We start from the raw sequence: 16,867 nt of genomic DNA on the forward strand, positions 1-16,867 counted from the left end.
AAGTGGGACCCCCGGATTTCCACGATGTCACTGTAAGATTTAGTCTCAGGCTTAACAGGGTGTAGTAAGCTGTGTAACAGGGAGTAGGTTTTAGCCCCTACAACACTTAAGAATATTGGCACCTTCTTTGCTTCTGTAATGTCATTTGCAATAACAAAAAGCTCAAAACGCTCAGTATACACATGCCACTGCACTATATTCTCATCAAAAGGTTCCAGTGGCCCGGTCAGAGTAGCCATGATTTTTAGTTTCACTTTCACAGTCAGTGCAAACAAGCAGTTTTTTTGTTTGTTTGTCCTTTACCTTGACTTCTACTTCCTTCTGTTACTGGAGCAGCACCGGAATCCCATCCTCGTCGCCACTTGTTATATCCTTGGGGGCAGCCGATTTAGGAAGAAATCACTTGAGGCCAGACAGCAGACAGCTAACAAAACTACCATTTATTTACAGACACAGAGCTCACCTAACTGGCCGAAGCTGGCTGGGCTATCCCCTAATAATCTAACTCAGTTGCCGTAGGAACAAAAACCATGACAACCAAATACACAACAGGAAGGAGGACCCATGTTATAATCTTTAGCCTAGTGGCTTAGGGTAGTCACCCAGGATTTGGGAGACCACCAGCCAAGTCTCCCTCTTTCTCAGGGAAAGAAGGGATTTAAACAGGGATCTGCCACCTCTCAGGTTAGTGCCCTAACCACTAGGCAGTGGAATATTATTAAGTGGGTCTCCCTCAATTTCTCCTATGAAAGTTGTTCAACTTTAATTAAATATTGGAATATTTAAATATTACTTGTGCAAGAGAAAGAGTTAGAATATCCATATAGCCTAGTGGTTAGGTCCTCCTCTCCCCCAGCTGTTCTGTGTGAACTTGCCTGAGGGTCTGCATCCCAGATCAGGTCCCTGCACATTACTTGGGCAGCCTATCTTTGCTAGTTTGTGAATTGCTCTGGGGCTTTGATGGGAGACAGGTTCTGGTTTCCTATCATCAGACAGTAGTGTGCATGCTCAGGCAGGAGATACGCATCCGGGTACCTAAAGTCAGGCTGCAGTGCACATGCCCAGCATAAAAACTTAGGTACAGTATGTGTTTAAGTGCCTACAGGGTTAGGCAGCAGCTGAACAGGAGTTTTGTGGATAGCAGTGGCACTTAAAAACAGGACTTAGGTGCTAAATACTTTCAGGGGGTCCCACCGTGGTCCCTTATCTTGCAGTTGGATCAGTGCAAGTGGGTTCTTTACCCTACAGAGTCTCCTTGAATATGCCTATAGTGCACGTTAAAGCCCAGGTCTGCGAGATACAGGCTTGTGGACTTGATGTTTCCTAGCCAGCTTGAGCATCCACACTGCACTGTAAGCCTGGGTTTACAATTATTGGACCCAGGTCTCACAGCCATGTTAACATGTCCGTACTGGACTACTTAGACCTTCTGGCTCAGGTCTGCGGCTTGATCTGCATTCACTCTGCAAAAGGGCAGGGCTTGGACCCGAGTCACAGTGGGACTTGGGCTCTAACTCACACCCCTAGTGTCCTAGAACCCAGACTGATTTGTGCTATTTGAAGCCTATACCCACCCAAAACTAAAGTACCTCCCCCTCTATTGAGAAGGAGGAACAACTTGACCTAAGCATCAGCTGACTACAGGAGACAACAAATGAAAAAACAGGAGCAGATGATGTTTGGTCAGAGCAACATCTTAGTAGGAAATAAGAGGAGTGGGAAATGGACACTAATATAGGGTTGCCAACTTCCTACTCGCACAAAACCAAACACCCTTGCCCTGCCCCCTGCCCCTTTTCCAAGGCCCTGCCCCCACTCACTCCATCTCCCCACCCTCACTTACTTGCTCATTTTAACTGGGCTGGCTCAGGGGGCTGGGGTGCAGGAAGGGGTGAGGGCTCTGGCTGGGGGTGTGGGATGAGGGGCTTGGGCACAGGAGGGTGTTCCAGGCTGGGACTGAGGGGTTTGGAGGGTGGGAGGAAGATCAGGGCTGGGGCAGGGGATTGAGGTGTGGGATGGGGCCAGAGGTGCAGGCTCCAGGTGGCGCTTACCTGAAGCAGCCAGCATGTCCCCCCTCCGGCTCCTGTGTGTAGGGACAAGCAGGCTGCTGTGCTCTTCCCTGTCCGCAGGTGCTGCCCCCACATCTCCCACTGGCCGCAGTTCCCAGCCAATGGGAGTTGCACAGGGGTGTGCTTGGGGTGGGGGCAGCATGCAGCACCCCCTGGGTGCCCCTGCATGTAGGAGCTGGAGGGGGGAATGCCGGCTGCTTCTCGGGAGCCGCGTGGCGCAGAGGCTACCAGGGAGCCTGCCAGCCCCACCAACCGGACAGTCAATGGCCCGGTCAGCAGTGGTGACTGGAGCTGCCAGGATCCCTTTTTGACCAGGTGTTACGGTCAAAAACCGGACACATGGTCACCCTATTAATGCTCAGTGCTATTCTGGGGATTGAAAAAGTAGGTTTTGTTTTCATTACAACTAGGTAGGAAACTAGTTTCCCAACCCAAAAGAATATGAGATTTCAGAAATTTTCCCGTCCCAAATTGGGACAAAGTCAAAATCTCAAATAATTGTGAACCATTAATCCAGATTGGATCAATTTAAATGTTTCATTCTGACCTTTTATTCCACCTTCCGCCCCCCCCCCCCCCCACTATAAATTAACTTACATTTTGAAACAGAAAGTAGTTTAAAAAAAAAAGAACTTTTTGGTTTAGAAAATATTGAAACATCCCATTTCAACAATTTGAAATTTATTTCAACCTGGGAAATTCACTGAAACTGACCTTTTCCTGTGAACAGTTTTGGTTTTGATGAATTGTCATTTTTCCAACAAAAAACAATTAATAGAAAAATTCTCAACCAATTCTAGTTTTAATTTCTTACTCCCACAACCCTGAAGCTTGATTTCTCCAAGTTCTCAGCAACTTTAGATAAGTGTGAGGTTTTTTCTTTCTCTCTTTTGAAATATTGTTTTAGATCAAGCCCTCTTCTTCCCTCCTGTAACCATGCCCCTGCCCAACATATAATAAATTTCTTTTTATTGCTCTTTTATGATTCAGCTTTCAGTTGCTGTTCCTTCTCTGTACTAAGTGTGCTTTTTCTGGAATGATGTGGTGGAAGTGGAAAGAGGAGAAAAAAATGTTTTGGTCTATTTCCATAGGTGTAACAAGAGCCACAGCAGAATGGATAACCATCCTAGGTGAGTCAGGAGTGAGTCACTTTATAGCAACATATAATACCCAGAAGAAAAATATTGCTGAAAAAAGAGAGCCTATTGAAAAAATTTAGCATTATCCTTCCTGGGGAAAAAAGGCTGTGAAAAGACTGCACATGGTTTATAATGCTAAAGGAAACAAAATAATCTTTTAAAAAATGTTTCATTTGACTGATTTCTTTTCCTACTATCCCTCTATCTCCTATCTTATGCATTAAGTTTTCTTCATGACTCCTCCACAACATGAGTGTTCCCTGACCCTGAAGTGGTTTACAAGAAGTGACCTGAAAAGTGTTTCAGGTAGCACAGCCATGTGGAAAAGAGGAAAGCTTCACACTGTTTTTGAGCCAGAGGAGTAACACAGGCTTGAAAATTATATAAATTTTTAAAAGGTCACCTTAGATTAAGACAGGCTACAAAATTATTTCCTGTAATGGTTTTCAAGATTGCTTTTTGAAAAAAATGTAAAAGCCAGTTTTGACTAGGGCACAAATACCCTCTCTTTCCCATCTTATCTGATGTTCCTCTCCTTCAGTACCCAGCCACCTTTCTCTTGTTTAAACAGTCTTCCATATGAAAGTTCTCCGAGGTTTAGTCCACACTGTATAAAAGAACTAATCCTCTGGATCCCCTCTCAACTGGTATTGAAGTAATTTGCCTTGCTGATGTGGCAGGAAGCAACACTCCAGGTAGACTTACACCAGCAGTACTTGCAGCCTGGGTTCCACACGCACAAGTCTGTTCTAGTGTGTCAGCCTTAGCTTTGATATTCCCTTTTTATTTAGTTTTGTCAACCTAAATGTTTATTTTAATATTCTGCATTTATGTTCTTGAAGGAGATTTCTCCCCCCTCCCATGTTTGCCTCCTAGGAATTCATCTATTCTATATTGCTGCATACACTGTTTACGTAGTTAGATTCCAGTCCTGCAAACATACAAACGCATGAATGATCCCATTGAAAGTTATGCAATATTAAGCATATACATAACAGTTTGAAGGATTGGGGCTTCAAGCTCTAATCCTGCAAGCTGATCTGTGCAGATCAACCCCTATGCCCATGTGGAGTCTTGCTGAAGCTGATAGAAAACTGCACAGAGTAGTTTGCAGGATAGGGTCTTTAATAAAAGTGACCGTTACTTTTTGGTAGAAATAGCCCCAGTTAGGTCTTCATGAACTTCATTTGAGAAACAAAGAGATGCTCAGTATCCTGATTACTGGGCACCTCTGTCCCCTTTCTGGTCTCTCTAAGTGCATGCCCTCAAGTATCTGGTCAACCCTGGGATGGAAATCTCTCATAAATAGACCAAGTTATTAGCTACAATACCCTGTGTATCAACTGCTCTTACTCTGTAGGACCAACTGAGTTCAAACACCTGCAGTTCTTCTCTGGGAGTCTCTGACCAATGGCATGCTGTGATAAACCTGTCATCTTAAAACATAAGTATTGTTTATTTTAACAGTAAGAACAATGCATTTAGAGAAAAAGAAATTTAAAACAGTCTACACGTTTCTCTCTTACCTAAAGTCTTATCGTCACCTGGTTGTAAACTAGGCAGACCTAACTTCTTCCAACACTCTCAGTAGGTCCCTGTGTCTCAGTGTGATTCCCCCAAACAACTCTCTCTCCCTTCTTTTGAAAGAGTAGTCCTAGTTAAACTTGGCACATCTCTTTTGATCTCCTGTGTTCTCAGGATTTTCCTTTCTGGGCATTGTTAATTAACTCTCGAATGTTTGCTGAGAAGTTACTTATTCTGAGCCATTCTTTCCTATCCTGCTTGTTTTTCTCATCCTATTAAAACTAAATCAATATACTTATACTTTAAACATGCCAATGACCAGGTCAACATGCAGTATTCATAAATTACAGAGCAGTTCCAGATCAGTCACACCTAATAACCTGCAGGATCAGGCCTCAAGAGCAATAGTATCCAGTAGTGCTAATCTGCAATGCAATGCGCATCTGATCCAGTTTCTAAATCAAGCTTGCATATATCACATGGAGATGTTGTGTCTGGCATCATTTTACAAGGCTTCTAGAATTGCGAGGTTTCAAATAACTGTTTCTTCTAATACACTATCTGACAGGATCTTAAAGTTGTGAAGCTGTTTAAACTTTCTCTTCTTTATTTAAGATAAATATACTGAAAAATGATATAGCAATGACAGATGGTTAGCCCTGATCCTCTAGAGCCACCTAACGTATGTTCATGTCCACAGGCTTTAATTTCTTCATTAAAAATTACAGTATCTTCTTTATTGTATAGACATGTTTAACATTTGTTGTTATTACCAGTTCCAAACAGTACAATGAACTGTCCACATATCTAAATAGTTGTAAAATATCTGGGACTATTCTATGCAAGTTTAATAATCCTATTATAGCCTTTTTTTTTTAGTCCCACTCTTGCTAGTGTTCCCTATCTATCCTGGCATGTTCTAGATGTGGTTTAAGATAATAGGGGCTATGTCACATAAATATTTAAACAAGTCAAGAGGTGGAAATGTTTGACAAAGAGAAAAAAATTGATGCTCACTATTTCATTTCTGTTCTTTGAAAGGACATGCCTGCAAATCTGATAGTTTTTTTCACAATACAGGAGCTGAGGGATCTATAGTATATATTTTTTCATGATTTACTATGCCATTTCATTTAAACCTTGACAAAAAATATACTGTCTAGAATTTATATAAAATATGTAGTTAGTTATTACAGCCTTGGAATACATAATTGTGATGACCTCTAGAAGGGGTGACCGTTCCGTTACACTATCCCCATTGCACCTCTGTACAACTACTTCTGTATTGCTGTGGAGAATGGACATTCATGATGGACCAGAGGCGCCAACTTTCTAATGTGCCAGGGGAGTTCGATCTCTGCTCTGCCCCAGGCTCTGCCCCCACTCCACCCCTTCCCCAAAGTCCCTTCCCAGCCCGGGCTCTTCCTGTCCCCACCCTACCTCTTCCTGACCCCTGCTCTGCCCCCTCCCCGGAGCATGCCCCACCATTACCCCTCACCATCTCATGAACACTGCAGAACAACTGATCACGGTGGAAGGGAAGGGAAGGCACTGAGTGGCGGGGCCGCCTGCAGGTGAGTACTGATTGGGTGCTGCTGGTGGGTGCTCATTTTTTCCCCTCTGGGTGCTCCAGCCCCAGAGCACCCACAGAGTCAGTGCCTATGTGATGCACACCCCCTTTTGAAAACAGAAATTAACCAGTCAGATTTCTTTCCTCTATCCTTGATAAAACAGAATGAGTGTTATGTTGTTTTAAAAGGATGATCAAAATTGCTCCAGTTGCCAAGCTGGGATTATTTTGGTCTAAGGATATGTCTTCACTGTAGAGTTAATCAGGTTATTTAGCCTCAAGTTAACTTTTCTTAAATTAGCCTACATGGAGTGAGTGTGGCCGCACTCTGAAATAACATTTGAGCTGTAGAGTGGTCATGTTAGTAGCTGACAAGTTGTACTAACTGCAGCTGTAGCCTGTACCCCGACAGGCCAGGAAACTCCAGTTACAAGCACCCCCACACTCAAGGGTTTTTTGTGGGTGGATGGGACTTGAATTGGGGCACCAATTGAGGTATAATTCTAACTTCTCTAACTCAGCAGTGAAGACAAGCGTTAATTGTCCTGTAAATTATAAAGAGAGGTGCAGCCGTATACAGTTACAACATTGTAAAGTTAGATGACCTTTGTTTAAATGAGACAGATGTTAATCAGAATGAATTGGAATCTACCAGATTGTCCCAATTAAGTGACATACTAAAAAATGCTGAAGAAATCATAAACTATGACAAATTTTATTTAGCTTTGTTCTTTTTGTGTGTATTGTCAGTTTGGCAATTAGATTATTTTTATACAAAATTAAAACATGTCAACGTTGCTAGGAGCGGTGCCAGGGTTTTTGGCGCCCTAGGCGGGGGTCCTTCCGCACTCCCGGTTGGCGGCAATTCGGCAACGGAGGGGTCCTTCTGCGCTCCCAGTCTTCAGGGCACTTCAGCAGCAGGTCCCGGAGCGAGTGAAGGACCCACCGCAGAATTGCCGCTGAAGACCTGGAGCACGGAAGGACCCCCCCGCTGCTGAATTGCCGCCAAAGACATGGAGTGCAGAAGGACCCCCTGCCGCCAAATTGCCACCGAGGGCCGCAAAATGCCACTCTCCCAAATCCTGGAGCCCTAGGTGACCGCCTAGGTCGCCTAAATGGAAGCGCCAGCTCTGAACGTTGCAAACCTGTGAAATGTCTTCCAATGGACTCTTTAATGAAAGTCAACCAATACTTGTCAGGTCTTCACATGAGATCTGAACTGGTGTGACTTTGGAGAACCTGAAAGATAAAAATTTTGAGGCAAGTTATGTCCCTTTGACTTTGTTTTTGGGGCAGTCATGATAGGTGCTGACTCTGTGGATGCTCTGGGACTGGAGCACCCACGGAACTGGCAGCCCCGCGAATCAGCTCATCTCCCTCCCTATCAATGCCTCCCATCCACTGCGATCAGCTGTTCAGTGGTGTTCAAGAGGCTTTGGGGAGGAGGGGGAAGTAGGGACAGAAAAAAGTAGGAGAAAGGGGCATAATGGGTCAGGAACGGGGGCTTGTGCGAAGGGGTGGAGTGGGGGTGGGGCCTGGGTCAGAGCAGGGGTCCAGCATCCCTCAGGAAATCACAAAGTTGGCGCCTCTGGCATTCAGTATATATTTCATGAACAGATGTGTTTTTTGTTGAGTCAGTTGGAAATTACCTTTAAACCTTTGAAAGCATGCTAACATTCAATATATCTAATAGCTATATAGACAAAACGCTGATATAATTTCTATTGAATGAAAATCAGTTATCTGAGCTTTTGAGCCAAAAAGTTCCCCCATTTAGTGTTTCCAGTGCCTATATTCTACATATTTTAAAGCTAGGAATTCTGATCTTTGTTAAGTCAGTGACCATAAGCAGAAGCACCATGTCCACTGAAGTAGCTATGTTTGGGGTAGAAAATTGGAAGTTACAGATACCTGCAACATTGTATGTACAGCTGGTTGCATTTTTTTTAAAATGAACCTATTTCTCCCATTGGAAAATATGGGTTTGTCAAAATAGAACTTTCCTGTGGGAAAGCTGATTTCTGCAATTTTTTTCCTTTCTTTCAGAAATCACAATATTTTCTTTTGAGAAAAGTGAAATGTCAGCTCCAAAAAAAAAAATATTTTTAAACTGTCTATTTAAAAGTAAAGAGTACTATTTCAAATTGATATTTTGACAATATTTTAAAAATAATTATTTCTTAAAAATAAAATAAAATTCTTAAAATAATTTTTGCATAACAACATTATCAAGATGTTAATTTTTTTAGACCTTTTTGTTTTGTGAAAATTTGAGTTCCCATCCCAGTTTGGGATGAAAACAAATATTAAAATATCGAAATTCCTTTTTCCATATAGCTCTAATTGTACTAATCACTTTCAAGCTACGTTGCAGTAAATAGTCCTAATGATTAAAAATATGTAAGTACCAATTCAGACATCATTATGATGGACTATGGGGCTTTCATACCAACTAGACATAACGTGCAAATAGATTTCAAAGAGCATTCAGAAAGTACTATGTCAGCACTGATTGGCTAAATTGTTTTGCATTGGTAATATATTATTAATTTCTTGTTTTGTTGCATACATAGTAAATTGTTGAAACAATTCTTTGATCTGTTTACTTATCTCTTTCTCATAGTCACTCCAAGGATACCCATGGAAAATATAGGTCAGAAGACCAATCTGTAGTCAGCAGAATGCAGAAGAAATACTGGAAAACAAAGCAAGTCCTAATCAAAGTTACAGGAAAGAAAGAAGACGAGCATGTGGTTGCATCTGATGCAGAGCTGGATGCCAAACTAGAGGTAAATGTAAGGATTATGTGACTATGTCTATACTACAAACTTTGGTTGATGCAAGTTACATTGCTGTATAGCCACCAAAGTTTGTGCATTGCTCGTGTGCATTGCTCATGTGCATGCATACTTGGCTGCTTGCGTCAGCACTGCGCATATTCTCTAGGTGTAATTGTGTTGATGTAAAGTACTGTGCACCATGGGTAGATATCTCAGTGTGCCTCATGCTGCTGTTCAACAATATCTTTTGGGAACTTTTCACAATGTGTTGTGGGATAGAAATGACTTGCCAAGGAATCTCTGGGAGCTAGGGGTCAGGTCCCCAGAGTGCAACTTACTCCATCCCATAATTTTTGTGCCTTTCTTTTAAATCCTACAAACCTGTGCAGCACATTTTGCTGTCCACCATCTCAAACAGAAGCATGGATCCCACAGTGCTTTGCACTATTCTCATGAATGTTGCAAATACAGGACACATGATTCTCCTGTATTTTCAGACACTCAGGAAGTACCACAAGAACACAGGGGACATGACAGTTTCTTCTTGGACATTTTGCAGAGGAACATCTCAGAAAATAATTCAAGGTTGTTGATGGTGTTCATGGAGCAGCTGCAGGCAGTGGAATACTGCTTTTGGATCCATGAACTGAGCACTGACTGGTGGGATCATATCATATAATGCAGGCACAAGACAATGAGCAATGACTGCAGCATTTTCTGATGTGAAAGGCCACATTCCTGGATCTGTGTTCTGAGCTCACCTCAACCCTCTAGCGCAGGGTCACCAGAATGAGAGTTGCACTGACAGCGGAGAAGTGAATTGTGATCACACTCTGGGAGCCTGCAACACTGGATTGCTACCAGTCAGTGGGAAATCATTTTAGAGTTGGAAAATCCACAGTGGAGGCTGTCGTCATGCAAGTGTGTAGGGCCATTATTTGTCTCCTGGTATGCAGGACTGTGATTATTTGCAATATTCAGGACATAGTGGATGGATTTATAGTAGTGAAGTTCCTGAATTGGACTGAGGGCAATAGATGGCATGCGCATTGCTTTTTTGGCACCAGCCCACCTTTCCTTTCTTTAACAGAAAGGGCTACTTTTCTATACTTATCCAAGCATTGGTGGATCACTGGGGACGCTTCACTGATATTGATGTGGGCTGGTCAAGGAAGGTGAATGATGCTCATATCTTCAAGAACACAGGACTGTTGAGAAAGCTGCAAACAGGCACGTTGTTTCCTGACCAGCAGATTACCTTTGGGGATATTGAAATGCCAATAGTGATTCTGAAGGACTCAGCTTACCCCTTGTTGATGAAGCTATACATGAGCCTCAAGCCTCAATAGCATCAAGGAAAGATTCAGCAACTGACTCATCAGGTGTAGAATGACTGTTGAATGCGCTTTTGGTAGATTGAAGGGATGCTGGCAGGGCTTACTCACTAGATTGGATCTCAATGAGAAAAATATCCCAATGCTTGTAACTGCCTGATGTGTCCTGCATAACATCTGTCAGGCAAAGGTGGAAAAGCTGCTGACTAGGAAGAGGTGGAAAAGCTGTCTGCTGACTTTGAACAGCCAGACACAGGCTATTACAGGAGCCCAATGTACAGCTATGCAGCTGAAGGAGGCTCTGAAACTACACTTTAACAGTCAGTCATAGTAGTGTTCTGTGATAGACTGTTCTTTGGGCCTGGAAATGGGACTTTGAAATTGGAAAGGCAGCAATAATTTCTTTGCATTTCATTGCACAAATGTAGTCCACTGTGGTGATGCATACACTAGCTGTGGCTCTCACATAATTGTGAAGCTGTGGTTTTCCTTGCTGTCCCGCCATATGGAATGGTGGGGGTAAGGAGGTGGCCTATGATGCCACATGGAATGTGGGTGGGGGAGCGTAGGAAGTTGCTACTGTGGAGTTCTTCAAGGACAGTAAAAAGTGGGGAGGCTAAGATTTTTGGACATGTAGGTCAATCAGGGTCTGCATCATTTGGGTATGCTGCCTGAAAAGACCCGTGATGTCCTGATGCATCTTCCTCTCCTTTTCCTGCTGGGATTCCTGGGCCTGTCCCCTCTTTCCTTCTCCATGCTGTCTGACATGCCTGGTGTTAGCCAAATTAGGCTCGTTCTCCCCGGAGCTACCCAATTACTCCAAAGAGAGACACAGAGAGCTTTACTGTTTTATTGAACGATCAGCTGAGCGGGTGCCCCCCTCGACTAATGCCAGAGGAAGGGCACACCGAGACAAGTTTTACATTGTATATTTATAGCATTTTACACGTCATATCGGACCACACTGGTCGGAACATGTTTTTCCTGAGTCATCCTGAGTCAGGGGTCGTGAGTACATAGGTTTATTTACCTGCTGATGTCTACATTCCACGTTGCTTTCCTTGACCATAGTACTAACAGTGTTTACCGACCAGTGCTTGTGACAGCAGGTCATGGTGACAGCAGGTCATAGGCTAGTATTGCATACAACAAATTTTCAATTCATCCATTTACCTATCTTCAATTCATCCATTTACCCATCAATCCCCCCTTTGAATAAAGCATTGAGAGAGCTAAACCCCCCAATCTTCAGGTTTTATTGGCTGATACAGCACCATTATTCGTTGATAGACAAATTGATTAGCAATTCGTCGGACTACTGCAATTAAACAGGGAGCAAAGCAAGCTAGAGTTAATAGGACTATAATAAAGACTGCACCGATAAGGAAGCCCTTTCGGAGCCACCCTATTTGTGGTAACCATGAAGTCAGCCAGTTCCAAACATCTTGGAATCCAGTGCTGGTATTGTCAAGGCTGATGCGATGAAATGAGGCAGCTTGCTACATAATAGCATGGATGTCAGTTTCCACCCGTTGGTGTTGATTTACAAACACACAACAGCTAGAGTTAACCAGGGCACAAACCCCACCCTGATTTGCGAGGAGATAATCCAGAGCCAAACGATTTTGTATATCTGTTTGGGACAATTGGGTTAGTTCAATTTGAAGAGCGGATAAGGCATCTGCAGTAGCATTTGCCATAACTTCCAGTGCTGCAGAAATATTTACTATAGCCTTTTCCAACTCACTAACTCCTACCCAAGGTAGAAACCAGCGTACAAAGGAATGAAAGCCTGTGGGTCTGTCTGACAGGGGATTTGTAGGAACACTCCGTCGGTTCCGCCATACAGAATTACGAATCTCCCCTTGACTCAAGGTTTTATGTACCGTAACAGCTGGTACTATGGCCCCCAATGTACACGTGCCATACCAACTTGCTGGAAGGATTTTATAGGCCGTGTGATTGCATAGCCAATACCAGCCAGATCCCTCAGGGACCGGCCATGGAGCCCCAGAGAAATTGGAAAAACTTGCCACATTAGAACTGATCCGAGTGGTGTCACCACACCGAGTATAATTGCCCACAAAAACAGTGTTATCTATGGTCTTTTTTCGTGACACACACGAAGCATAGCTACCTTGGGCTACCATATCAATGGGCCATGTTTGGATTGTAACACTCCAGGTAAATGTAGTATTTACCCATAACTTGGCCAGGAGGGTTCGATTAAGGGGAATGGGTACTCCTTTTAATGGGATTCCCTGGCCTATGTGTGTGGGGGTATGAATGCAAACCCAGCATTGTGTTTGGTTTACACTCTGAATTATGGTATGAGTTAAACTTAAGAAACTGTTACCCTCCCACCCTTGTGTTGGCTTTGGAAATGAAGAAAGGAAACCCCAGATACATTGCATTAATACTAACATTGAATTACGAGATTTTCCTATCTTAACTCGCCGAAACCCCAAAGCAGGAGGATAACAAATAATAAACAGAACAAAAACAGAAAGACCCATGCCAGCAAGTTGGGCCATCCTTTTGAAAAGAGACATAACCAAGTTACAGTTTCCTCGCAAGTCGGGGCTTCGGGTCGCCCAAAGGGGTAACAGTCCATTTATCTGGGACACGGGTGTTGTCTGCTTCTGGTTCACCCGGTTCGTGGTGGGGTGACCGTGCGCGGCTCCCCCGAAGTCCGACGTCGTCTGCTTCTGGGGAACCCTTTACCAGGTCAGGTTCCCGAGCGGTGCTCCTCTTGAGTCTGGTGTGATGGGTCCAAGTAGATACCTCCTTTACTCGGACAGCAGTAGGGCTTGTCAGAAGGATCGCAAAAGGTCCCAGCCACTGTGGTTGAAGCGGAGTCTTATATGTCTTTACCCACACGAAGTCACCATTTAACATGTAATTAGACCCGTCTACATACGCTTTGATATCAGGGTTTGACCAGGGCACATCGGAGAGGTCTGGTCGGGGTTTAGTTTCTTGCTGCAAAACTTTAACACAGTCATGAGTGGGATTGGACAAGGTTGCTGGGTTAAGAGAGCTAACAGCCCTAAAAGCTAGATTGGGGCTAATAAAAGCCCTACCTCATATTGTGAGTGCCGACTGGGATTTAAGTGTTTCTCTCCAGCTCCTGTCCCTAATATTTGAGGCACTCCATGGGGAACCACAACTTCAGTGTCCCCACCCAGGGTTAACTTTTCAGCTTCCTGAACAAGGAGGCTAGTTGCCGCAACAGCTCGTAAACAGGCAGGCCATCCCCTGGCAACAGGATCTAATACTTTTGAATAATAACCAATTGGCTGCCAGGTTGGTCCTGAACGCTGACACAGTGCTACTACTCCATTTCTTTCATGGACATACAGGGTAAATGGCTTCCGAGGATCTGGAAGAGCCAAAGCAGGATGCTGGGTTAAAGCTGTTTTAAGCTCTCGAAATGCTTTCTTCGTCTCCCTGGTCCATTTCCAATAGAGCAATCCTTCTTTAGTTAAGGATTCATATAGGGGTTTGGCTTTTCCCCCATAGTCAGGGATCCAGAGTCTACAAAATCCGGTCAATCCTAAGAAAGCCCTTAACTCCCGGGGATTTCGTGGTTGGGGACAATCGAGTATGGCCTGGATTTTTTCTTTTTCCAATCTGCGATTTCCTTGGGAAAGAGGATATCCAAGAAAAGTGACCTGTTGTTTCACTAATTGGGTTTTTCCTTTGAAACTTTATATCCCTGCAACCCGAGGTAATTAAGGAGTTTTACTGTTTGCACTTTACAGTCATCACAATACTGAACTATGTTACATGAGGAGTGTTCAGCACAGAATGAGACAAGGTCCCTTTTTTAGCTGACTGCCAAAAATCTCAGGTGCACAGGTAAGTCCTTGTGGGACGATACTGAGCTTTGTAATGGGTGTCTGGATCTTCCCATTCAAATGCAAACAGCTTTTGTGAGTCAGGGTGTAGAGGAATAGAGAAAAAGGCATCTTTTAAATCTATTACAGAGAACCAGCTATGAGCCTTGGGAATCTGACCAAGAATAGTATGGGGATTTGAAACTACTGGAAAGGGGGCTTCTATTTGCTTGTTCACCTGTCTTAGGTCTTGTACCAATCGATATTGTCCATTAGGTTTGGGCACCCCTATTATTGGTGTATTGTATGGGGACGTGCCTTCCCTGAGCCAGCCACATCGCACAAATTTGAAAATTAGGGGTTTTAGACCAATTTGTGTAGCCAACTTCAGAGGATATTGTCGGACACGGATCGGACTGCTCCCTTCCTTAAGATGTATCCGTACTGGGGAGGCATTCCGAGCTCGTGGGACACTTCCCTTCTTTGCCCAAACCTCAGGATTAATCCCCGGTATCATGTCCCCTTCTGTACTCTGGTACTCCGTATTTTTGGCAGACAATAAGGCCATCTGATAATTTGAAGTTTGTCATTCCGGAAGCCTAACCTCAATAGTTCCATTGCTGAATGAGATTTCTGCCTGCAATTTAGTGAGAATATCTCGTCCTAGCAAGGCAATGGGGCATGAGGGGCTACAGACAAACTGATGAGAGATCTGATGTCTCCTATTTTAACTAAAAGAGGAAATGTTTTCTTTAAAGCCATCTTTTGTCCTTCAATTCCCTGTACTATTTCATGTCCTACAGCCTTACTTTGGGGGAGGGGGCCTCAGTACTAGGGAGTAAACTAAGGGCAGCACCAGTGTCAATTTAGGGCCTCTATTTGGCGGTCCCCTATCTTAATTTGTACCGTGGAATCCAACTCAGCAGCCTGTGCTGCTAAGAGGGGCCGCTGGGTCCCCCGGTCCCCCTATTGGGGAGAAGCACTGTCTAAATCTGCTGTATTATAGAAGATTGGGAGTGCTGGAGCCTCATTTTTATGTCCTTTTTCCATAAATCGTCTTTTAGGACATTCATTTTTCCAATGTCCCTCCTCTCTACAGATGGCGCACTGATTGCGCCTTAAGCGGGGAAGTCGTTTCCTACCTCTTTCCCCAACATACCCAACGCCTTCGTTTCCCTTTCTGAAAGCCATTGCTAGGGTCCGAGCTCCCTTCTTAGGTTCTTCATCTTCCCGTCTATCATATACCTTTAGAGCAATTTGTAACAGCTCTTCTATATTCTTTCCACATGCTCCCTCTAACTTTCGCAATTTCTTTCTAATATCTTCGTAGGATTGACCAATGAAGCTAATTTTAATGTACCACCATCTGGCCAGTCTACCTTACATTTCGGCCATTCTACCGTGCAAAATTTCATCAGATACAGCTTTACATAATATCGTCCCATAATCTGCCTGGCGCCTAAACGCTGTCCAGTTATCTAACATGCATCCTAGGGGTGTTCCAGAATAAGAATTTTGAGTGGACCCCATAGACCCTATATTTAAGACTCAAATGCTATGTACATACAGATTCACAACAGATATTCACTGAGGTTCGGCTGACCCCCCTTGCAATCAAGATATCCTGGTCATCGGGATTCCCCTTGCAGGAGTCTTGGGGCGGCTGGAGTCAGCTTAGTCCCAGATGTAACTAGTAGCAATCACTCACCTTCCACACAGAAACACCAAATGCTTACACACGAGTTGAACTTCCAATACACAATAAGGAGAAGGAAGAAAAGCGCAAGCAGGCACAAAAGAGTTAAGAGTTGTGTTAAACAACCCATAAACTAATACCACACAAATCATTCACAAAATATAACAATGCTACTAGTAGTATACCTTCTCGTTGCAATTTCCGTCGTCCAACCCACACTTCGGGGGCGTTAATCCTCAACCCTTTGGAGGGAAACGCACTTACCACCCGGAGTGGCCGCGTCCGGCTTGGGGATGTTGAGGAACCAAAAACTCAGTGCTCTTGTGTCCTTATGGGACTTACTCTAGAGAGGACACTGCTGCCCCGGTTGGCCGTGGTGGTCCGAGAACACGAGCTGCACAATCAGCTCGGGGTGGCCACTTTTCTCGGTACCAACCTACTAGCCACCAATAGCGTCAGCGCCCTCTACAGGAAGAGTCCTGCCGCGGTCACCAATTTGTTAGCCAAATTAGGCTCGTTCTCCCCGGAGCTACCCAATTACTCCAAAGAGAGACACAGAGAGCTTTACTGTTTTATTGAACGATCAGCTGAGCGGGTGTCCCCCTCGACTAATACCAGAGGAAGGGCACACCGAGACAAGCTTTACATTGTATATTTATAGCATTTTACACGTCATATCGGACCACACTGGTCGGAACATGTTTTTCCTGAGTCATCCTGAGTCAGGGGTCGTGAGTACATAGGTTTATTTACCTGCTGATGTCTACATTCCACGTTGCTTTCCTTGACCATAGTACTAACAGTGTTTACCGACCAGTGCTTGTGACAGCAGGTCATAGGCTAGTATTGCATACAACAAATTTTCAATTCATCCATTTACCAATCTTCAATTCATCGATTTACCCATCACTGGTGT

At 43.9% G+C, this 16,867-nt stretch overlaps 1 protein-coding gene across 1 annotated transcript in view; it reads left to right on the forward strand.

Annotated features, from left to right (window-relative positions):
• Positions 1-16,867, forward strand: part of ICA1L (islet cell autoantigen 1 like) — a 92,987-nt gene that overhangs the window by 17,634 nt on the left and 58,486 nt on the right. Inside the window, exon 2 of the mRNA XM_050916057.1 lies at positions 8,926-9,091. Coding sequence (XP_050772014.1) covers positions 8,926-9,091 — 166 coding nt within the window. The remainder of the gene's footprint in view (positions 1-8,925; positions 9,092-16,867) is intronic.

This window comes from Gopherus flavomarginatus, chromosome 10 (genome assembly GCF_025201925.1).
Source record: "Gopherus flavomarginatus isolate rGopFla2 chromosome 10, rGopFla2.mat.asm, whole genome shotgun sequence".
NCBI lineage: Eukaryota > Metazoa > Chordata > Testudines > Testudinidae > Gopherus > Gopherus flavomarginatus.